The sequence below is a fragment of the Dermochelys coriacea genome, chromosome 20 (assembly GCF_009764565.3).
Source record: "Dermochelys coriacea isolate rDerCor1 chromosome 20, rDerCor1.pri.v4, whole genome shotgun sequence".
NCBI classification, from domain to species: Eukaryota; Metazoa; Chordata; order Testudines; family Dermochelyidae; genus Dermochelys; species Dermochelys coriacea.
Genome location: NC_050087.2, coordinates 13,780,208 through 13,804,470, shown reverse-complemented (window position 1 = coordinate 13,804,470; position 24,263 = coordinate 13,780,208). Strand labels below are relative to the sequence as shown.

Below are 24,263 nucleotides of genomic sequence, written 5' to 3'. Positions count from 1 at the left end.
CACAAGTCCCAGATGGGAGGGGCTCTCTCAAGACCCACTCCCAGGGTGCTGAGCGTGCAGCAGCTGGCAGGGACCTTCCCGCCCGGCTGTTCAGCTGATCTGCTCTTGTTGGTTGGTCAACGTCAAGGCTTCTGTTCACCCAGGTGCAGCTCAAATAAGCCGATCGTGTTGCACGTGGGAAGAGCACTGGCCTCAGCTGCCTGAGCTGGCTGTATTGACAAAGACCAGATGAGTCAGGAAGATCAGACTCTCAGCTCTCCAAGCTGGGAATCCTGACTGCTAGTAGGCCCGCTCAAACCCATTGCAATGTGAAAGGTGTTTGACAGGTGTTAGTTCAATTCCCAGAGGGAGGGGCCTCCCCATTACCAAACCATCTCCCTCCCATCTGGAAACTGTGTGGGGAGACCCCAGCCAACCCCCAAACCTGTGCCTGTAAGGCCTGAAAGGGGCTTGAATGGGAGCCCAGAAGATAATCTGTCCCTCACCAGCATCTCTCACCAGAAGGGATAGGTGCAGCGAACATGGCCCTTCCTCTTATGCAGTGAGTGGGGGCTGGTGTGTGTGTTTGGAACAGGGAGGCTGGGAGTTAGGATGATTCTGTGACGGGGAGGTCTCTCCCTTTGGGAATTGGACTGAGACCTGCCAAATTAATTTCACATTGAACTGCATTTGAACTGCTGTCCTAGAGATGCTGAAGATCCTCCCGCTCTTCCCTCCCTTCCTGAGATGAGGAAGTTGGCCATGATGATCCTCCTGTCCTGCTGCATGGGCCCGTGTGCCTAGATCCCCGGGGAACGCCAGTCTCCCAGTGGCTAGCTGCAGCGGCTGATGGAGCAGCCGAGAGCAGATGTGGAGCAGGGAGCCGATGCCTTTAAGGGCTTTGTGCTGGCGGTGTGCCCAGCCCTGTCTCTCCCTCCCCCTTTGAGGCTTCTCCCATGGGGCGCTTTCTGAAACAATACCTAGCGCACTCCTCACCGGGGCAGGCTGAGCCCTGAGCCTGGGAAGCGACAGGAGCGAAGCCAGCTGCTTCCCACGCTGCTACTGTCCAGACATTTCTCCCCCGGAGATCCTGCTTCCACCCCCCATAGGGTCCTGGAGGTCTGGTTGGAAGCTGTGCAGCCATGGGGGAGCCTTGGGTGGCATAGATAAGGAGGGCAGCCTGAATCAGAATCCCGGCGGCCGGGAGCCGAGGTCTGCATCACCGGGGACGGCGGCATGGAGCTCAGACGCAGTGACCTTCGTGGGATTGAGGAAGGCTCGGATTTCGACTTCCAGTTCTGGATCCAGCTCTTCCTGTGGGTGCACTTGTTTGGCCGGCTGGTCCATTACCTCCTCCGCACCTTAGGGGGGCTGACACAGTAGCCCCCTTGTCCGTTGCATCCATGATGAGCAGCTTACTTTCCAGATTCCCCTCTGCCTCCCACCTGCAGAGTCCCCATCTCTGCAGACCCCAGCTGCTTGGAAATTGAGACTCGCAAGGAAGGGCCTCCTCCTTCCCCATCCCACCCTCTTGCTTCTCCCCCGGAGCACTACCAGGCTCTCTTTGGCTTCCGCTGACAGTGGCTTCCTGCTCCCAAGGGCAAGGAGCGCAGCAACGCTTGTTTGGGAAAGGCGAAGTAAAGAAATCTCCAGGTGACTACTGCCGGGTCCCTCCCCTGCCAGCGGTCGGTACCACCTGGGGCTGCGCGGCACGAGAATCAAACCCTGTGGTGCTTCGAGATCTCCTCCCTGGGGTGCTGCTGTGGGGGGCCGAGGGTTTCCGAATGTGAGTCTTTTTGAATGCCGCTTGGAGAGCCACCTTCGATGTACTGCCATCCCCTGCTGTTCGTCTCTGCAAGCTGGGCCCCCAGCAGTGGATTTAAGGACCTGCACCCCTCTGACTCAGGCCTCACATGATCCACAAGCCCCCCTCCAGCCCCCCCCAATTTCCTTTGCAGCCCCAGTGGCTTGGCCTGGGGGACACTGTACTTGTAGGATGGTGTTTTTTCCAGGGGTCTGCCCCCCAATGCATGCAGGATCGGCCGTGAAGCCAGAGAGAGCCTCTCTCGCTGCTTTCGGCCCAAGGATTTGAGAGGAGCGGAGACCCAGGGCGCTGTTTTAAGCCCTGCTGTGTTGGTGTTTCCCCTTCCACTGTCTTTTGTTCTGGCAGACCCGTCCCATCAGTTCTGAAGCAGAATCTGTCCTCCCCTCACCCTCCAGGAAGTGAAACTGACTTGGCTGGCTGTGTAAGTGACCAGACTCCCCCACTCCAGCTCCGTTCCCTCCACCAGGGAAGCCAACTCTCGGGACAGAGGTGGGAGAGAAGAGACCATTTCCAAGTCCCTGAGTCTTCCCCGCCTCGAGCAAAAGGCAGGGAAGAGTGTGCATCAATGTGACTGGCTGGCCCTGAAGAGTCGTGTGCAGGTCTCTGAATTGACAGCCACACTCTGGGGCTGCTGCAGGGCAGGGGAGCTGTTGCATGGAAATTCTCTCTCCCGGTTAGAAGTCAAGAGCGGTTAGAAGTCGTGCAATCAGCTCAAACCCCCTATCTCTGTCAGGAGTGGAGGAGTTTTGCTGAGGCTTGGGGCCATTCCTCTACTCCCTGATCCTGCTGTCTTCTCCGCTGCTGGGAAATGGCCAAGGCTGGACGATTCCTGGATCGGGTCCGAGCTTCGCGTCGACTCTGGTTGTGAGAGCTGGGGAGAGAGGGAGATAAATAAATGAAGGGAAACATGAGCCATGGAGCAGAAATGACCTGCCCCAACCCCAGCAGGCACAAAGGCGCTAAGATGTCACCGCTTCAGAAGCTGGAGAGCCTGGCTGGGCGGATCTTCTACTGGGGGCCGCGCAGCGAGGCGGGGGCCCCAGCCGGCAGCGAGACAGCCCATGTGTCTGAGCACACTGCCGCCTGGAAAGAGCAGAGTGAGTTGGGATGGGAGCCCTGTTGGTAGGACCGTGTGCAGCCCCAGATCCCAGGGTCGGGCTGCCATGATTCAGTGCTGGGGAAGAGATGCAGCATGTGGATCTGGTGGGCATGCGGGGGGGGTCCCTGTGAGGCAGGCACCATTGAAGTTTGTGGTGGCTTCTGTGGGGAAATCAAGGATTGAGTCTGATCTGCCCAGCTCCCCCCCAGAAAGGTTCCCTGCGGGGCAGGGTCGAGGTGAGGGGGAAGCTCACTCAGTGGATGAGGCCTTAGGAGCTCTCGGTTCCCAGTCACTGCTGGCAGCAGCTTGACATCAAGGGACTCGTCTTTCTGCCATTCCTGAGCCATCGGCCGTGTTGCGCCAGCCACGCGAGCCTCTTGCTATGCTGAGGAGCTGATGGTGGCACCATGGAGGTGTGGGGTGGGATGTGGGCTCTGGAGATGGCAGCTCTTACGTCGGGAGGGCTGAACCCGCCAATCCGAGTGTGACTTCTCTCCTCGCTGAGTGTCTGCGCCGGGCGTCCAAACCAGTTTGTGTGGCGTGCGCTGCTCCATCGGCTCTGGCTGTTCTGCCAATGGTAGCTAATCTCCACACACACACAACCCCTCCGAAGGGAGAGATTATCTTCATTTTGTGATGGGGGAAACTGACGAGCACAGAGGGGAAGTGACTTGCCTAAGGTCTTTCTTGCAGAATTGTGGGCGGAGCTGGCTATGGAACCCAGGAGTCCTGACTCCCAGTCTTCCCTACTGGGTTATGGTTAGAGCAGGGCCTGGGTGTCAGGACTCCTGGGTTCTGTCCCCAGCTCTGGGAAGGGAGTGGGGTCTGTGGATTCTTCTCTTCCTCATTACTCCCTGTCTGTCTGTCTTCCCCTCTTTATTCCCACTCTCCCTCCATTCCAAAGGCCAGTCCCTGGGGTGTGGCACTTCCCGTTCCCCCCCACAGCACCTGGGAAGCTGCAGGCCAAACACCTGGTCCTTGATCGCTGCAGATCTTTGGTGTGGGTGGGAGGCTGGGCGCTCGGATCCCTTTGCCCTGAGTGGCACGAGGACCCACTGGCTCCCCTCCGTGGGATAGTCATGGCTACTTCCCCGTGCTGCTGGGACAGATTTGTGCCCTCTCATGTGTCACTTACACTTCTTCTCTGACATCCTGTCTCACTCTTTCCTTCTCATCCACTTTCACTTCCTCTTTCTCTTTCATGCTCCCTCTTTCTTTCCTTTATTCCCCCCTTTTATTCCTCCCCTCCCCAGCTGTGACTCATCAAAGACGAAAACTCCCCCCACTCCCTATTTGCAACCTGTCAAGTGTTACCTGGGTGTTGATCAGCTCCTACTCTTGAATTAACTGCACAGCCGCTTGAGTCGAGGTCACATCCCCACTCTGTGGCCCGGGCTGTAGTTTTGGGTGGGTGGGATTCCCGTGGGGGATCTGGAAGTCCCCACGCGACCCTAAGTGGCTCTGCTCTCTCTACTGGGGGCTCTGGGCTAGCTCAGTGGAGGGGGGATGTGGGGCATGAGCTATCTCTGACCCGCCCGCCAATCCCAGGCACGCGCTGGAAGTTCAAACAAGGTTGTAACAATAGTGCCTTGGCAGGGCAGCCAGGATTAAAATAGCAGATTGTAAAGCACCTGGTGCCAGCGGCTTCTCTAGCACCTTTAACCCTCTGCTGTCTGCGCTGCCTCCAGATCCAGCGGGCATGGTGTGGGGGGCAAGCTTGGACTTCTTGATAGCCTAGTGAGTAAGGACTATACGCCATAGTTTGGTAGCACCAGGAGTCGGGACTCCTGGGTTCTCTTCCTGGCTCTGGGAGGGGGTCTAGTGGTTAGAGCAGGGGGCTGGGAGCCAGGACTCCTGGGTTTATTCTCTTAATCTAAGGTACTTCTGAGGGCCCATCACTGTAGCATCTAAGCACCTCAGTCAATGCATTTATCCTTACAGCTTGCCTGTGAGGCAGGGCTATCATCCCCAGTGTACCTGGGGAACCTGAGGCACAAAGCTACATCTCCAGGGTCTCATGGCAAGTCAGTGGCAGAGCCAGGACTAGAACCCAGGTCTCCTGATTCCCAGGCCAGGGTCTGATCCACTGGTTGGCACTGATTCTGCCCACTTCTCTGACCCAACAGAGCAAGGCACTGATACCGGGCAGGGCATCGGGGGTTTCCTCTGTTACGTGTTGGGGGCACCGCTGCAGAAGCTCCTGGGTGGAGCATTAGCAGTTAGCAAACCCATGCTGGGTCTGGAAACTGTCAGGAGGGAGTAGGAGGGGCCCTATGGGGGTGTTGCCTTCTTTGCTAGCTGCTGCCTGTTAAAGGGGATGGACCCTCTGAGTGTTAGTTACACCCAGTCGCAACCAAATCTCCCTCTGCAGGTTGCCGCCCGCCTCTTTGTCTCAGACATCCAGGCTTCGGTATTGTTGCCCTTAGTTAATTTCACACTATATCAGCAGCCCTGGCCCTCCCAGCTGAGAACCCCAACAGGTCTGCCATCCCTGCGCTGTCTGCCCTGGAGGGACCCTCCCGGTGGCTGGGGCAAGGGGCCCCTGGTGCCAGACCCTGCTCCCTCCTCATCTGAGGCTGCTACTGGACTGGCACTAGAAATCGGGGCAATTCCCTCTAGGACCCAGGCCAGCGGCCCCTGCATGAAACCAGTTTGCATCTCAAAGTGCCCTGGAGTTAGAATAAATTGCTCTGCCCACCTGGAGCCTGATTCCCACCTAGGATCCACGTAGCAAAGATGTGCAGCCCCCTCACTCCCCCGACGAACTGACCCTCCTGGTCTGTGCTCTGTTTCCCCGCTGCAGCTGGGCAGCGCTGTGGTGGTGGTGGGGGAAGCTCACAGGACTCTAGCTGAGAGGAGGGGTTTTAACCATCTGAAACAGAGCTGGCTCCTCTCTGACTTTGGGTAACTGAGACTCTGCTTCTTGGCGTTAACCCCTTGCTGCCTGCGATGGCCTCTTTCCTCGCCCGCAGGTGGCAAAGCACGCGGGTCTGTTGCCTTGGTGGTGAATATTTAAGCCAGCGGGAAGCTGGATGCTCTGTGGGGGGCTGAGGAGGAAGTTGGGTTTCCCGACCGTCATGCCTGGGAGCTCTCCTAGGAACCGCAGCGTGCCGCAGAGGTTGGGGGCTGACGCTTATGCCCCAGATTGCAGCTCGGGGGTGCTGAGTTGCAGGGGGTCGCTGCACCTCGCAAGCAGTGCTGCACTAGGGGGCGCTGTGCTGCAGGCTGGGAGCTCGGTAGGCGGCGCTCACGCCGGTGCTCCAGTGTGGCACCAGGGGGCGCTGTGCTGCAGGGAGCAGCGTGGGGGCTGCTCTCTCCCCTCCGTCAGTGCTGAGCCCAATGCCCCGACTTGGTGCTAGGGGGCGCTGCGCTGCAGGGTGGTGCTCTCCCCTCTCAGCATGGACTCCGGTGCTGGGGGCTGGTGCGATGCCAATGGTGCCGTGACCCAGGCTACGCCCAGGGTCAGCCCCAGCCCCAGCTCGCCTGTCTCCATTCTGCCTCCTTAACCCCTGCTCCTGCCATTCCGGGGTCACCAGCCGGCATGTTCCACCCCAGAGGTGGCTGCAGCTCAGCATCCCTCCATACAGCTTGTCTGTCGCTAGCTTTGTGATGGGCTGGGAGGCCGGATGCTGGGTGAATACAAATGGTGGCTGCCTTGCTGCGTGTCACCGGGAGGGGGCACTAGCCAGGATCAGTGGAGCCGGTCTTGGGGCAGGGGGAGAGGGGGAAGGCCCTCGTATCTGGCTTCACTCTCTTCTGCAGGGCCCGTGTAACTGACTGCTGAGCATGCGTGAGGGGTTCCCCGCCTGTGTCTGATGTGCTGAGGATCTGAATCTTACCAGCCTAGCCAGGGAGCCAGGACTCTTTAGCTGAAGCTGGAGCAGCCCCTGCTTTTATCTCTCCAGGTCCCTGGTTCTGTCCCCCATGCGCCAGGCAGCGCATCAGCCAATAGCAGAGGTTTTGCACATGAGCTGGTGGCTGGGCTTCGGGGGTACAGAGGTGCCACAGAATTAGGGTGTAGATGACATTGGGTCCTTGCAACAGCTGTGTAGGGACATTGAGAGAGTTCCCTCAAGCCGTAGCCTGAGAGCCAGGACTCCTGGGTTCCATTCCCAACTCTGCGAGGGGAGCGCTGGCCTGGATTCTAAGGCTAGAGAAATTCACCCACCTGCTTCTGTATTGGCCGTAGTGGTTAGAGGCTGGGAGGCAGGGCTCCTGCGTTCTGTCCCTGGCTCTGGGCGACGAGTGTTGTCTAATGGTTAGAGTGAGGCTGAAGGAATCAGAGCTCCTGGGTTCTGTTCCAGCTCAGGGAGAGCAGAGTCTAGTGGTTGGAGCAGGGGCAGTACAGGGGTATCCGTACTGAGGGGCAGTACAGGATTGTTCCAGTATTAAGCATCCACAGGGAGGGAGCCTCCAGCCTTTCCTTTGTGGGTGATGACCCTGCTGGCTAACTGATCTCTGGCTGGTGGTGGATGAATTTCCCCTTACGCTATTCCAGTCCCCCCTTCCCCTGCCAGAGCCGTTGCTGCTGCTTCCCTTGTCTCAGAGCAGCAGAAAGCAGCTTCCCCTCCTTAGCCAGCCTGACACTGTCTCCCAGCGTGATCTGCAGCCGAGGTACAGCTGAGTGAGGGATTGATCCAAGAGGGCGGGGCTCTCTCTTGCTTTTAGCTTTGGCTTCTCCCCTCGCGCTCATAGATCAGCTCCAGAGCTGTGTTTATTGAGTGTGGCATTAAATCTGGCCACAGGGAAATCGATTTTGGGCTGCTGCTCCATCAGCTTTCCAGTACTGTGGCAAAAGTTCTGTTCTTCATCTGTTCCCATAGTGGGCGGTGGGGGTGGGGCGGCGTGCTGGCATCGGGATTGGAAACTCCAGGAGCTCCGTGCAGGATCCGGCTGTAGCCTGGCGCTCTCTGGATGGGGGGATCCGGGCAGCGTTTGCCAAGGAGGGAAAGATCCTGGCAATATCCCAGAGTTGAGAAAGTCTGGCTTCTCGTCAGAAATGCAGGAGTGGTGGAGGGGGCGGGAAGCCTAGTGCTGGGATTGCCAGCCCTCGGATTGACTAGTCCAGGTGGCCACAGTGGCCAGTTCATCCTTCATGATGTTCGCCAGCCTCTAGCCAAGGAACTTGTAAGCACTTTTGTGAATGAACTCTGCCCCCTAGCCCAATCCTCAGCCCCAGTTTACAGGGCTGGAAAATGACTTGGCTGAACTCACACAGTCAGTCAGGCCTCCTGAGCATTCCTGGCTTATCCAAAGCTATGTCAAGATGCCCCGTTACCTCACTGGGCGTTGGAGCAAGTCCCACAATAACCCTGACCAAATGCCAGCGTGGTTAAGGGTACGCCACCTCCTCTGAAGTCCACCTCCCAGTGTGTTGGATCCTTCACTCTTCTGCACTACAATGTTAAGCAGCTGCATTCTGGTGCTGGGTGAGCAGTCCCCATGCAGCATTGCTGTGTGTTGTTGACCAGCTGCCATGAGTCCCATGCAGAGCCAGCGTATGAAGGAGAGGGGGCAGGAAGGGATTTCAAGTCACGTCTTTGACCTTATCTCTTGGCATGAGGGTACAGTTACATGCCCGGGGATGGCCAGGCAACAGGAGGCATTTGGCTTTCTTAGCATCTGTTGGAGCTTTTAACCACCCTGGCCCATGGTCCCTTGGGGGAGGAAGGGCAAGTGTAACCTAGTGTGTGTTGTGTGTCCCTGACCCATAGACACTGTGAGTCTGTTCCTGCCCCAGCCGCAGCGCCTGGCTGTGATGAAAAGCTGTAAAGACTCCGGCCTTTAGCTCCACAGGTCCCCGGTTCAATCCTTGGTGTTGACCGAAACGGTGGCTGTCCCAACCCCTTGGACTCCTTCTGGACCTGGCTAGCTTCGGTTTTGCGCTGGTCAATGGCAAGTTTCTCAGGGCTAAGCCAGCTCCTGGGAGCCTATAGGGGGGTCTGCAAAGCCCTGCCTGAGTAACTGTGTCCTCATTGACTCAGCACATGTTCCAGGGGAAAATCCCAGGGCTCTTTGTGCTGAGACGCTCAGATTCTTTCTCTGGCCATCGCGGGAGAACTTGTCTGCCCTGCAGGGGAATTGTGGGAAGGCCTTGGGGGACTGTCAGCACACGAGGGTTTAGCCTCTGCCAAGTGGGTGGGTTCTAGCCCGAGTAAAAGCAGAGCCTAATCCCTACCCTGCCCCCAGCTAGGCCGGCTGGCCCCTCCCAATTGGGGTCAGAGGCGTTTGTGTGTGGACAGTAGTGGGTTTATGTCACCTATGCCTTCCATGCCACTCCAGGCCAGAATTTAGGGGAGACCCCTAGTGGTGACACCATGTATTACTGGCTTGGCAGTGGCAATACTGTGTCCAGTAGCCTGGATAAAGGATCCCTGTTTAGCATCCCTGCTTTGTGGGGTGCCCTATTGTGGCCACAAGGAGGATGATCTAGTGAGTTAGAGCAGGAAAGGGGCGGGGGGCTTGGAGACAGGACTCCTGGGTTCTATTCCCAGCACGAGGCAGGGAGGGGTGGTGTATCGCTTAGCGAAGGTGTGGAGAACCAGGACTCCTGGGTTCTGTTCCTTTTTTGCCACTGTTCTGCCATGGGACCTTCAGCAAGATTCCTTCCCTTCTCTCTGCCTCAGTTTTCCTACCTGTAAACTGGGGTTGATTGTATGCTATGGGAGTTCTGCTTTGAGATCCTCAGGGAGGGGGGATAGAGAAGGGCTTTCATAGCTCATAGGGGGATAGGGAGTTACAGTGAGGCGGCTGAAGTGGTGTGGGGGAGGAGTTGGGGGATCCTCTCTTCCTTCTCCAGTAGTGGATCAGGGCAGTGTCCAGATGCCCCAAGGGGTTATGGGTGATGGTGTGTTGGGTAAGAATCCAGTTAGAACAGTGGGGGGGGGGGGGAGCTGCAGTTGTTGTGTATAAATAGACCCCTGGAGCATCGCTGTGTGAACATTGTCTCGCTTAATTTGCACTGCCACCACGTAATCGGCTCTGTCCCTGTCCTCCCCACCCCCTCCCTGGGTGAGCGTCCTCATGCCGAGAGCTCAGAACCATGGAAGGGCTGGCGGCAGGCACTGCTTTCTGGAACCAGCTGCCCCTGTACTGGGGCGGTGAAGGAACGCTTTGGGGCGTTGCCCTCACCTCGTTGCTGCCTCCATCCCCAGGCAGGTGGGATTGACGGCGCTGGCAGATCCACCTCTAGGGGCAAACAGGAACCCAGGAGTCCGGGGTAAGGCTGACCTTGGGGGCGGACAGTGCTGTATTCAGGGGCAATAGGCGCTAACAGACACAGCCCCCCTGTGCCAAGAGAGCTTGAAGACGACTGTCACCGGAGGATCTGGACACTGCAATGGGGCCCTCCAGCCTGGCATAAAACCGGCCCCTCCAATGCAGCTGAGGGAGTGGTGGTGCCCTGGAGCTGCACTGGGCCCTGTGCTGGCTCGGGTCTCTCTTTGGCTCACTGGAGAAGCCAGGGTCGAAGCAGAGGTCGTGTTTGTTCCTGCTGCCTGGGACAAAGTCCCCGACAAGGCGCCAGGCCAGACCTCCCTCTCCGCCTGCCATGACCTCCTAACTGCAGCCAGCGGCCTCCGTGGGCCACAGCATGGATGGTAAAGGGGGGCTTTTGGGGAGGGTATGTGGTTATCTACCCTCCCTTAGTATCCCTGAGGGCTTGAAGTGCCAGCGTCCATCCCTTCCTTCCTCTCTGCAAAGGGCGGCTGATGACTCACGGCAGGCACACATTGATCCTGACCACCCCCGAGCTCTGCCGTGCCCCCTTCCTCCCAACCCACTGCTCCCCCTGCTATTCTGGGCCCAGGGCCTCTCCCCAGCAGAGACCAGTGGCTTGTGCTAGGCTTCGCACTGGCTCTGTGACCTGAGCTGCAATTAAACCCATGTCTTTTAAAGGCAGGAGGTGAATTCTGCTGTCACCCAGATTTTCCCTGCCCTCCTGGGTTGTGGCTTGGGGGAAATCGCAAGGCACAAGTCAATTCTGGTCAATGGTCAGCTCCTCTGAGATCTGCTTTAACCCTCTGAGACCCGAACCCTCACCTCTACCTACATGTGGTTACATTACGGTTGCTCTTAGGCCCTGACTGAGCTCAGGGCCCCATTGTGCAGGGCGCTGTACATACTCCTAGTCAGAGATTGTCCCTACCCTGAAGAGTGCAGCGTCTAAATAGACCTGAGTGGGGAGGGGAAACTGAGGCCTGTAGCGAGGCAGTGACTTGTCCAAGGTTAGAACCCTAGCCGCTAGGCCACGCTGCCTACCTATGCCAGTTTCTATTAGCAGCCTGTGGTCTCTTTGGGGCAGGGAGCATGGCTTCTGTTTGTACAGCCCCTAGTCAATGGGGCCGGGCCTGTTGGTGCCATCGAATCATAGGCTTGACATCATTGTAACCAATCCCCGTGGGAGGTGAACACCTGGCAGCTCGTTGCGCCCAGCGGCCATCCAGCAGGAGGATGTCAGGGTTCAGGGCTCCGTATCCCTGGCTCCCACAGCCACCTGGTCTGTCCACCCCGGTCACTGCAGTGAAGGTCACAGTACTCAGCTCTCTTCCCCAGCCTGTCCGAGAGGCAGGATGGTCGTGCACTGGTCCCTGCAATCGTTAGCAGGGTGCTGGGTGTAACACGGGCCGTGTGCGCCATACCGGGTTGTATTAGATCTTCATTAGATCCTTTGCATCAGGAGCTGGCCCTGGATCGCTTACACTCCAGCCCCATCACTTGCCCCCTTGGGCCTCCTTTCCCACTGGGCTCATTAAAGGAAATAAAATAGTTTGTTTTGGAACCTGCTTGGTGCTCACCGGAGAGAGATGGTGGGTCCCCAGTGGCAGGGAAGCTCTGGGTTTAACCCTTCAGCCACCAGTACTGGAGGGAAGGGGAGGGGGTGGATCTCCTTAGTTCCACCCAGGTACACTGTGGGAGATCGGGATCTGGAGCAGCTCCCAGGTACACTGTGGGAGATCGGGATCTGGAGCAGCTCCCAGGTACACTGTGGGAGATCGGGATCTGGAGCAGCTGGGGGCATGAGGTGGACGGGATGTAGCTGGAATCCGAATAGGGCCTGGGGCTGCACTAGTGACGGTTCTTTCATGTGGTGCTTGCAGCTTGCCCCACCCCTCCCCCCATCCTGGTCAGGCGTCATCCCAGTGGAAACCCTCCCCTGGCCAGAAATGGCATCCAATGCGGAAAGCTAGTAGGGCTGAGGCAGGTTGCTAACGTGCATCTAGGGCTTAAAATCTAAATCCATGATGGCAGGTGATGATGCTGGGCTAAGAGGGAGGACGGAGGGGAGTGGAACAAGCCCATGGGGGAGCTGTCAGCATGTTCGTTCTTATCGGACAATCATCGCTGGGGCACGCAAGGGCGGAATCTGTGTGGGTGTTAACCCCGGTGCCATTCTCCCTCCCTGAGTTTTCGCCTGTAGCTTCAGGATCTCTTTGCTGTTGTACAGTGTCCTTAAACAGCTGCCCTGTTTCACCCCAGAGGTGGCTGCATTTTGGTGGTGGATGAAATGATCCTTGTAGTGACCATTTTTAAAGCACTTAGTATTGGCTGCTGTGGAAGCTTTGCCTTCAGGAGCCCTGGCCCCCTGTCAGTTACACTCCAAATGGCAGGACAAATGAGCCTGCATTTAAATTCTGGCTGCGTTCCAAGATGACCTGTCCCTGTAAACCTCTCATCTGCTCTTCACCATTCATGCCCTTTGTGCCTCTGGGGCGTGGTGAAATGTGATGAATCAATTTCATTTTGTTTCTGATTTCTCCTGTGTTTGTTTGCAAGGCTGGGGGCCCAACACTGGTTTTGGGGGTGGGGACTTCAAAGTTTTGTCAAACCAGCCCCTCTCCCCCAAATAGGGGGGAAATTGTGTGACATTTTGTAACCCTGGCCTTGTGCAACTCAGTTGTTTTTCTTATGCACCTGGCCCTGCAACAGGATTTCAGAAACAAGCCTAATCTGTCCTCTCTGGGTTCTTATTCTGCTCTTATCACCCTTGTATCTGAATGCCTTCTAGTCGTGCATTAAGTGATATGACTTCACATCTGTCACGTGGCTTGTTCTCTCATCTTCTCCCTTGAGGGAGAAATGAGGGCAGTGGAGTGTCTTGTCGTTTTAGAGGTTCTGATAGGTCAAAGAAATGCGCCTGGATTTGGGATGGTCCCTCATTCATGTGGCAGGTAGTTCCACAGTCTACAACCAGACTCTGAAGAAACACTGTCTCCTGCACAGATGAACTTCACCATGGTGAAAGGTGCCATTGTACCAAGCAAGTAGAGTTGTCAGCCATTATCTTTCTGCCAAAGTTGTACGCTCATTTAGATCTCCTTTGGTGCAGGCCATGGAGTACCTTGAAGATGGAGACTGAGAACTTGAACTTGGTTTGAAAGGCAGAGGCTCTAAGGTGAAACATGAGGTTGGAAACTACTACCCACAAGCTGGCATGCGTTAGGTTTCTGTAATCACAAATGTTGGGCCTAAAACGTATCATGTCTCTTTAAGAGCAATCTGCCCTCTGATTAGGAGATTCAGCTCTCTTCCAGATAACTCTGATTTCTCCTAATTACAGGTCCCTAGAGCCCTGGTGCTGGGCCCTGCTGGACTTTGAATCAGGTGCTGATTTCCATTCCGCAGAGAATGGCTTTGTTAACTGGATCTGAGGTCCTAAGTGGTCTGACCTCATGCATTTTCCTTTCTGTGTATCAAGGTTGATCCCTGTCCCAGGTATTTGAATAATACCTCATGCTGCTGCATTGGATACAAGAGAGCTGGATGCATCGTGATAAGCAAGAGGGCAATCTAGCAGTCAGAGTAAGGAATAGGAGTTGGGATTCCTGGCTCTGGGATGGAGAGTGGGATCTAGTGGTTAGAGCAGGGGACTGAGAATCGTAACTCCTGGGTTCTATTCCCAGCTCTGAGAGAGGAGTGGTTTCTAGTGGTTAGAGGGGGATAGGGGAGCCGAGAGTCAGGACTCTTGGTGCTCTTCTCAATTCTTCCACTTCCTATGCAACAGTGGGCAAGGTCATGTCTCCCTGCCTCAGTTTCCCTGCCTATTAAAAAGGGAATAGTACCTACCTCCTGGAAGGATCAAGGAGGTTAAGGTTTTGCTTAGTTTGTTGAAAGGTGGTACAAAAGTTTAGCGGTATGAAAACATCTCCATTAGCCAGCTATCCTCTGGTGTTTATCCTGGTGCAGGTCAGTGTGTTAGTCTGTTGTGTAATTAGACACAGTCAATTAGTTTCATATGCCAGATTCGTGCCATCTGACAAAACTGACATGAATAGAAATGCATTATGGGTCATTAAAGGGGCTCTCTCAGCCGAAAGGCCACTGAGCTGGACAGGAATGGCTACAAAACCTCGGGGTTATTAAAACAAGAGGATTCTAAAAATCCAGGTTGCCATTTACTATTTATGAGTTACCATCAATGGCATGCAGGCTCCTAAAGCCTATAAGCCCTTTGGAAAATGTTACCCTGTTCCCGCTATTGCTTTTGCTCCTATACTAGGGAGCTGGGCATCCATATAAAACCCTAAGATAGGTAAGTCTGTCTGCTTAGCAAAGGAGATCTCAGTGGTATCAATTTCACTCCTGCTGAAAGTCGGTTTCACTCTAGGGCTCTCTGAGCTGCAAGAGGGGGTGGGACCCTTCGTCTGTTTCAAGCGGGACTTAGTTTAAAATTAATTGGAATATTTCAGGATTTGTTTTTAGACAGCGTTGGGGGGTGGGGGGTTAACCAAAACTTACATTTTTGGAGGCCAAATTTGAATTGGCTGCTCATTAAATGTTTTTTTAATTACAGTAGCCCCCAGAGGTATTGACTGCAACCGAGGACTCCTTGTGCCTGGGTTCTGTGCAGACCTGAAATGAGCCAGTGTCTGCCCCAAAGAGCTTACAATGGAACTCCCAGAGCTTGCAATTGATTATACGGGGGGATCCCCCTGGAAATCAATGGGGCTTAGTGCCGGGGTCTGTCCAAACATTCAACTTTGGTATTGGAGCCTCACTTAACCCTTCGTCCTGCCACAGTGCTGAGAACCTGCAGGATGGCGTCTGAGCCCTGCTGGCGAAGGAGTGAAACTGACCAGTGCAGAGGCACTGTGTACGTTCCTGTCCTGCCCTCACTACCATAGTGTTTGGCACTTTTCAGTCCATGCCATAAGCAAGGTGATACCCATCTGTCCCCTGTGATTCATTCTTTCACCAGGGCGAGAGCTGTGTGTGCAGTGGAGGTGTTGGTTTTAGTAGGGTCTGTCTTTATACACCTCTGCTGTGCTGTGTTTATAGTGGAGAAGGCTGGTCAGAGGAGGGTACATAGCACTAGTAGCAGGAGGTGGGGAAGTTTGGGATGATCCTTAGATCCTGTGGTAAGCATTTCCACCGTCTAGGATGGGCCCCCGAAGAAGCTCTCTCTCTCATAGACGAGCACCACCAGGGTGGTAGAAAGTGCCATGGGCCTGGAGGAGTGGGGCTGTCAGCCACAAACTCCATCCCAGAGCTTTCGGCTCTAGGGGTCCCTCGCCCAGGCCCAGGGCCTTGAAGAGAAAGAATGAGACTCTGAGATGAGACAGGCCCAAAAAGGGAACAAATTATTGGTATTGGGCGAAGTGAATTAGAGGCTGGTGGTGCAGAGAAGATTCCTCCATCACTGTCTGGGGCTTCCCCCAGTTCATGTAACTGATTAGTAGAGCCTCACAAGTCTTCCTAGACCTCCAGAAGAAGGCAGAATGGCTGATCTCCCCTTCCAAGGCATTGATCTGGTTGTGGATGATACCAGGGAAGAGCAATTGGGTGAGGGATGTCACAGGTCAGGGCAACTGCACCTGTATTTGCCACTCATGGTCCAGCCAGGGAAGCCACTTAGGTTTCTGGCTCCCAGTCATCACCTCTCTTGGGCAGAGACCTGCGTCTCTCTCCTTCCTGCCCGGGGGATTTCCAGGCTGCACAGCTCCCTGCCTACACTGTGAGTTCCCCAGCTAGCCAGACTGCCTCAGCCGGCCTGCTTTGCCCTCCTTCCTCAGAGACTATGAACAGCCCAGTGTCCCACGGGTATAAGGTACCACACGGCTGTTAGCAAGCACATTGATTCTTAAGGTAAAAGCATTGCAGGGAAAACCTCTTAAAAACCAGCAAAGAACCAGCACACCTGCTAATAAGCTTTCCAGAGATCACCCGGCTTCCAGCCAGGTAACTCACAGCCAGTGGGTTTCTCCTCAAGGAGCAACTTCCAGCGGCTGAAGTTTTGCATAACCAGAGGCGTTACATTTGCAAACCCCTCCCCCTAGAGATTTCCTGGGAAACGTATTTAACTTTAAAAGGCCCCATAGTTTCAGATGATTCCTTAAAGCCCATATCCCTTCCCTGGGTTTCCACCGGAGACGTCGCATACAGTCCCACAATAATACATAACCGCCTGCCTTTGTAATACAATGAACTCCTAAGCTACTTAAACTGAGTTCTGTAAGGTACGGCCAGGATAGTGCAGGAAATTGTCTGTCCTGTGTCCATGCAAGGATCCATCTTTTTCTCTTCCCACCCATCCCCCCCCCCCGCGCACACACACACACACACTTGGGGTGGGATCAATGGCGGGAGACAGTGGCTGGTGAGCCAAGGCTGTTTCTATAAATAATCCAGAGAGACTAGGAGACAAAGTGAAAGTAGGTCAGACAGACTGAGCGTCTGGGGGAAGCAGATGTGAATTCAATCCCGTTCCGTGGGACTCCACGGGAGATGGGCTGTGGGGACTAGAGGGTGAAGGGGGGGTGTGGGTGGGGGTAGTTAGCCAGCAAATAGCTGATCCCCGGAACCCTTTCAGGGCTGCCCTGCCCTGTCCTGTGGGATCAGGGGAATCCCTGTAATCTTGGTCTCCTTTCCTCCAGCAGTGAATCAGTCACATCTGTAGGATGTTGTCCTGCTTCCCTGGTGCATTTCAGGCCCTTGCCTGGCCTATTTCTCAGTCCTTTCTTTAGGGCAGGGATGACAGGACTGGAGCGCAGTGATTTCCACAGAAGTGTTGCTATTTACTGATTAAAGTGGGGGGCTCCTGGGGTTCTGTCCCCAGCTCTGGGAAGGGAGTGGGTTGTAGTGGTGAGAGTGGGGCGGCAGGGAGTTGACTCCTGGGTTGTGCATCTGTGACCCCAAGAACCGCAGCACCCAGATCTGGATCTAGGCTTTTAGCTTGTCCCCTCCCTAGCGTCTGAGCATCAATGATCCCCGGTGGAGGCAGTTAACTTTATACATCTCCAGTGTTGGGGGAGACTTGCCTGTGATGGTGGGGGCAGGGTTGAGTTCTGGGCTCAAAGTCACCCCCTGCTGCTGCTCTGTGCTTGGCCTCGCTGCTGCAGCCATTCAAATCCCGTGGGCATCTCTTGCACTGTTAAGAGCTGAGGGACTTGGCCCTGTCAGGAGCAGCAGGAGGCAGTGAAGATAAAAGGGGCTCTCGGTACCAAATATCCCTCCAGATGCTGCAGATTGCTCCAACCCCCATCCTTGCTCTCCCTCCCATGGTTCTGGGATCTGGCAGCAAGGACAGGGAGCCCGGCTGGTGAAGGAAGGATGACCTGGCTGGATGCCAGAGAGTGGGGCACTTGGCTGGTCCCAGGCTGCTGCTGTGGAGGCTCTGGCAGGTTGTTTTAACCCCTTTGTGGGCAAAGCCCAACTGGGGTTTCTGACTTTCGTGGCTGCCTTCTGCAGCTCTGTGTGTGTGCGCAGAGCACCCCCTTGTGGACTGTTGGTGTCATTGATCTGTGATGACTGCATGGTTGAGAGAAGCTCCTGAAAAAGCACAAGAACAAATCTGCACAGACACACCCCTAGAACCCCGACCTGGGGTATTCTATCTGCTACCCAAGTTCCATAAACCTGGAAATCCTGGACGCCCCATCATCTCAGGCATTGGCACCCTGACAGCAGGATTGTTTGGCTATGTAGGCTCCCTCCTCAGGCCCTACGCTACCAGCACTCCCAGCTATCTTCGAGACACCACTGACTTCCTGAGGAAACTACAATCCATTGAAGAAAAGGAGTACTTGTGGCACCTTAGAGACTAACAAATTTATTAGAGCATAAGCTTTCGTGAGCATCCGATGAAGTGAGCTGTAGCTCACGAAAGCTTATGCTCTAATAAATTTGTTAGTCTCTAAGGTGCCACAAGTACTCCTTTTCTTTTTGCAAATACAGACTAACGCGGCTGCTACTCTGAAACCTTACAGTCCATTGGTGATCTTCCTAAAAACACCATCCTAGCCACTATGGATGTAGAAGCCTCTACACCAACATTCCACACAAAGATGGACTACAAGCCGTCAGGAACCGTATCCCCGATACTGTCACGGCTAACCTGGTGGCTGAACTTCGTGACTTTGTCCTCACCCATAACTATTTCACATTTGGGGACAATGTATACCTTCAAGTCAGCGGCACTACGATGGGTACCCACATGGCCCCACAGTATGCCAACATTTTTATGGCTGACTTAGAACAACGCTTCCTCAGCTCTCGTCCCCTAATGCCCCTACTCTATTTGCGCTACATTGATGACATCTTCATCATCTGGACCCATGGAAAAGAAGCCCTTGAGGAATTCCACCATGATTTCAACAATTTCCATCCCACCATCAACCTCAGCCTGGACCAGTCCACACAAGAGATCCGCTTCCTGGACACTACGGTGCTAATAAGCGATGGTCACATAAACACCACCCTATATCGGAAACCTACTGACCGCTATTCCTACCTACATGCTTTCATCCAGATCATACCACACGATCCATTGTCTACAGCCAAGCTCTACGATATAACCGCATTTGCTCCAACTCCTCAGACAGAGACAAACACCTACAAGATCTCTATCATGCATTCCTACAACTACAATACCCACCTGCTGAAGTGAAGAAACAGATTGACAGAGCCAGAAGAGTACCCAGAAGTCACCTACTACAGGACAGGCCCAACAAAGAAAACAACAGAACGCCACTAGCCATCACCTTCAGCCCCCAACTAAAACTCCTCCAACGCATCATCAAGGATCTACAACCTATCCTGAAGAGCCATCTTCATGGAGAGCCATCACTCTCACAGATCTTGGGAGACAGGCCAGTCCTTGCTTACAGATAGCCCCCCAACCTGAAGCAAATACTCACCAGCAACCACACACCACACAACAGAACCACTAACCCAGGAACCTATCCTTGCAACAAAGCCCGTTGCCAACTGTCCACATATCTATTCAGGGGATACCATCATAGGGCCTAATCACATCAGCCACACTATCAGAGGCTCGTTCACATGCGCATCTACCAATGTGATATATGCCATCATGTGCCAGCAATGCCCCTCTGCCATGTACATTGGTCAGACTGGACAGTCTCTACGTAAAAGAATGAATGGACACAAATCAGACGTCAAGAATTGTAACATTCAAAAACCAGTTGGAGAACACTTCAGTCTCTCTGGTCACTCGATTACAGACCTGAGGGTGGCTATACTTCAACAAAAAAGCTTCAAAAACAGACTCCAACGAGAGACTGCTCAATTGGAATTAATTTGCAAACTGGATACAATTAACTTAGGCTTGAATAGAGACTGGGAATGGATGAGTCATTACACAAAGTAAAACTATTTCCCCATGTTATTTCTCCCCCCCCCACCCCACCCCACCGCACCCCACCCCCCACTGTTCCTCAGATATTCTTGTTAACTGCTGGAAATAGCCCACCTTGCTTGTCACCATGAAAGGTTTTCCTCCTTTTCCCCCCCCTCCTGCTGGTGATGGCTCATCTTAAGTGATCACTCTCCTTACAGTGTGTATGATAAAACCCATTGTTTCATGTTCTCTGTGTGTATATAAATCTCCCCTCTGTTTTTTCCACCAAATGCATCCAATGAAGTGAGCTGTAGCTCACGAAAGCTTATGCTCTAATAAATTTGTTAGTCTCGAAGGTGCCACAAGTACTCCTTTTCTTTTTGTGAATACAGACTAACACGGCTGCCACTCTGAAACCTGGTTGAGAGAAGGCTACACACAGGCCTCTGCCCTTTGAGCTAAGGGGAATCTCCTTCCCCCTCACCTCCCTTTGCTGGCAGCAGTAGTAGATCCCGTATCCTCCCATTAGGGCAACGTGCTCCACGCATCTTAACGTCATTTGACTGAAGGGTTGTACGAGTGTCTCCTTGTGGGGTGCAGGTTGTGTGTCGAGGGGCATGGAACAGGCATCCCGAGTGGCATGTTCGGTGGGGGGTAGAGGCACAAGTGCGCCCACTTGGTAGGCACTGGGGGTTGCATTAGCCCTCCCTGACGGGGCTGTTCAGTGTGTCCAGGGGCAGGCACGGGAGTGGAGGTGTTGCGGGAGCTCCCCCACATGGACCTCCCTCTAGCCAATCCCCAGCTGAGCCGCCCTTTGTAGCCAATCTGGCACCACCATCCCGCTGATATGTTTAAAATCCTTGCCCGCTTTGTGACTGCGTGCCTCTTTGCTGAGGAGGGGGGGCTGAAAGGGGAGCTCTGTCCACCAGGCTGGGTGCCCCCCTCCTGACTCCTCACGCTGCTCCTTCTCTCTTTCCCTTTCAGTGAAGGAGTTCCTAGCCAAAGCCAAAGAAGACTTCCTCAAGAAATGGGAGAGCCCCTCTCAGGTACTGTGCCCCCAACCCAGATCACCCCCCACCCCCCGCCCAATCAAGGCCTTTGCAGCCCCAGGCTGATTACTCCGCAGTCACCCCCTGGATCTTTCCCCATCACTAAGCCACCTTGCCACACAGCCTCCTCTGAGGGTCTGGGGGTTGTTTTTGCTCCTGGGGGGTGGGGCTGAATGGACCATGTTGCTCTTCAATCCCCCCCTTCCCCCAATCTGCCCTCTGGTAGCTGGGGGGCCAAGAACTCTGTAGGTTCAACTCCATTCTGCTGAGGGAGGGGGACACTAACCATGTGGGACACCTCCTGATCCAGCCTGTCTCCCCCTCCCCCATCCTCCTCCCGAGGCTCCAGTGTGGTCGTCGAGCCCAGACCAGCCCCAGATTGGCTCCCAGGGGGGTTGTGCTAACAGGGACCCTGTTCAAAGGGCCTCCGTTTGCTGCCTGCGCTTGAGCTCAGTGCCCCAGTTCATAGGTGCCGGAAAAGCTTTTGGGGTCAGCCCTGGGTCTGTCCCCACTGGAAATCCCGCCTGGGGTGGTTGTGGGTAAATCCTGAGGCAGAGCTGCTGGTCCCTCTGCAGCACTGTCACTTTGCTAGTTCTCCCCACACACCCTGTGTCATTAACGCCATGGCACAGATGGGGAAACTGAGGCCCAGAGGGGAAAGGACTTGGTCAAGGGTATAGGAAGTTGGTGGCAGAACTAGGAAGAGATCTTTTGACTCCTAGTCTCCTGCCCTCTGACCACTACACTTCATTCCCTCTCCTCACAGACGGAGGGCTAGAACCCAGGAGTCCTGACTCCCAGCCCCGCCCCCCGCCTCTAAGCCACCATCCCCACTGAATGGAGCTGGGCGGGTCGCCTGTCTGGATCTGGAGTCTGGTTCTGCCCGAGGAGCAGGGAATCCCTTGTCTGTGTCGCCTTACAAATGTAGCGGCTTCCCTTGGCGCCCTCTGGTGGTGAAATGTGACATCTACTTCATATCCATGTTCTCAAGAACAACCCCAGTGCGGGGCTAGGGGGTGCTGTGCTGCAGGGAGTGGCGGGCTCAGGAGGGGGCGCTCTCCCGTCACAGTCAGTGCTGACCCTAGAGGGGCTGCCTTTATGGTGAGCTATAAAAACCGAAGCTCTGTCCCCCTCATGGTCATTAAAGACCCCTCCAGTCCTGCAGTGCAAATCCCACTGTTGCGAGCAGGTTCCTTCCTCGTGCCCCCAGGACCAGTCTGGCCCCACGTCAGGTTTGTTTTCCCCCTTCCAGAACACGGCCAGTTTGGATCAGTTTGATCGAATCAAGACCCTGGGCACGGGCTCATTTGGGAGGGTGATGCTGGTGAAGCACAAAGAGACCGGGAATCACTATGCCATGAAGATCCTGGATAAACAGAAGGTGAGAGGCTGGGGGCTGCCGCAGAGATCTGGCCTGGGGCCGTGGAATCCCCAGTGCAGGGGACGGATGTGGGGCTGAACCCTGCATGGGGACGCTGGAGAGGGGAATGCGTGGGAGGCGTAGGGGGTGCTGCACCAGCAGAGGAAGATCTAATGTTACTACTTCCTTTTCTCTCCCAGGTAGTGAAGTTGAAACAAATTGAGCACACCCTCAATGAGAAACGGATCCTCCAGGCCGTCAACTTTCCATTCCTTGTCAAGCTCGAGTATTCTTTCAAGGTAGGTGTCCTTCGCTTGCCAGCCCGGCCCTGGGCTCTGTCTGCCCCTGACTCCCACAATCCCCTTGATTTGTTTCCTATTTAAAAGCAAAGCTGTGCTGAAGGGGTCAAAGGGCACAGTCTGCGTCTCTTGTATCCTGAGAACAAACCTTCCTGGCGTGATGTCTGGGATCAGGTTTGGAGCTAAGAAAAATCAGTTTGGATCATTCCCCTTTTTCACTCTCTTCTGTTCTGCTTTTGACTCCAGGTTTTGAACAGTGATACTTTTTCTCCCCCACTACCCTGGTCTGTTTTGCTTTCGTTCCTAGTCAGTTTCAGTTTTGGGCTCCCATGCGCTGGCCCTAGGGCATGAGGTCTGGCTTGCGGGGGAGTCTCAGAGGAAGTCCTAACTCTATGCACAGTTGACTTTGTGGAGACTTTGAAACCATCACATGGGATCGTTTCGTCCTGATGGAGTTTCTGTGAAAGCTAAAATTCAGGCCCCTGGCGATGCGGCTCGGACCCTCTTCCCTGAACCTGGATTTTGGGGCCTGTGAGTTACACCCTGTGTGTAGGGGGGAGAGCAAAGGTAGTTGTGCCTTAGAGCTCCACAGCACCCCCTGTGGCTGGCCTGATTAAAGAGGGGCTGGCCCTGAAGAGAGACCTGTCTCCTCGTCTGTAAGCCTGCGGTTAGTGGGTTGTAGCGAGGAAGAGTCGCTAGCTCAGAGGAGGCTGCAGGATAAATCGCAGCCCCTGCGGGAGCCTGGAGGCTAGGGTGATGGGCATGTCAGCAGTAGGTAGTGCTGGAAGGGTCGTTTTCTTGGGATCCCCTCATCGTTCCAGGGTTAAATAGCTTTGATCTCTGGCCCCTTGGCCGCAGAAGCTGCTACAATAGAAAGGTCCCACCTGCTTGGGGCTGGGCCGTGTCGCTCTCGGGTGACACAGTAGCACTGGGGTCAGCAGCTGCTGTTACACAGGCTGGCTCGCTGAGCCAGTCGCTTCTCCTACGACAGTGTAAAATAAATACCCCGCGGGTGTAAATGTGGTAGAACTTCACTGAAATCAATGCGGTTGCTCTAGATTTATCTCACTGAGCTAGGAGTCTGTCCTGGTACGTGCTGACTGGACCCCATCAAGGTACCACTAGGGAATTGGGGCTTGTCTCATTGGTAGAGGGTCAGGAAGGCATGTGTCATGCAGACCAGAACTGCCTGAGCAGGGAGATCAAGGATGGGCTGAGCTCCCTTCATCCCCTTAGAGTACCGCAGGATTCAGGCATTGTTCCCCATACACTCGAGGGCACCCACCTTTACCCTGGTCCTGGGGCTCAAGGTGTAACCGCCTTAATTTAGGAACCCACCCCCACCCTTCCCTGGGCTCAGGGCATCACCTCACACTCTGTGCGTTTGCTGGGTCTTTTCCCAGTGAAGGAGCCTCACACCGTAATATCCTTAACCTCTGTTTGTTAACAGTTACCAGACAGAATATATACACTACACATAAAATGCCTATCACTCCAAATAAGGCAGGTGAACTTTCCCTGCTGGACAGTCGGGATAAGGTCATCCTGGAACTCCAGTTTCTGCCCGGTGTGCTTGGCAGGGTGTTACGGTCAGGCAGCTCTATTCTTGGGCTGTGTCCTGGAGCTGGTTCCCAAGAACTTCCTTTTGGACCTCAGTTCATGTAGTGAAACTTGAGTCCTGCTTAGCTCTACCTTAAACCTTCATTTTATGGAAGTATTACAAAATAATTCTCTGACCAATCCAAACATAGTGTGAAACAATTCTTTACCCAGGCGTACCTTGCCACCTTTCTTGATGTACACCTGGCAAAATTAGTTATGTAACGGAAACAATCAAAGAACTGGACGGAAACCAGACAGATAAACACTAGAGAAGTGGGGATCAGAAAGGGAAAACAATCAAGAAGTAGAGATTTCACACCCACACTGCTGATAAGTGATTCTTTTGAACATCCTAAGATCTGTTTCTGTGCCTGGTGGTTGTGGGCACTAGTAGGACAGAATCGCCTCCTGAACAGCCCAATATTACCTTGTTTTGGTATAACTTAGATGGAATGTGAGGATGTGACTTTCTGC

General features: G+C 54.5%; 1 protein-coding gene across 2 annotated transcripts in view; it reads left to right on the top strand.

The window, feature by feature from the left end:
• Positions 1-22,286, top strand: part of LOC119846030 (cAMP-dependent protein kinase catalytic subunit alpha-like) — a 39,272-nt gene extending 16,986 nt beyond the window's left edge. The window contains exons 1-4 of one of the 2 annotated variants that reach the window (XM_043506816.1): positions 10,359-10,501; positions 20,464-20,525; positions 21,781-21,909; positions 22,089-22,286. In XM_043506816.1, the coding sequence (XP_043362751.1) occupies positions 10,495-10,501; positions 20,464-20,525; positions 21,781-21,909; positions 22,089-22,271 (381 nt within the window). In that variant the 5' untranslated portion in view covers positions 10,359-10,494 and the 3' untranslated portion in view covers positions 22,272-22,286. Of the gene's footprint in view, positions 1-10,358; positions 10,502-20,463; positions 20,526-21,780; positions 21,910-22,088 lie in introns of those variants that run through there. The other variant, XM_038379146.2, reaches the window with a different exon arrangement.
• Positions 22,287-24,263: the final 1,977 nt, after the last annotated feature.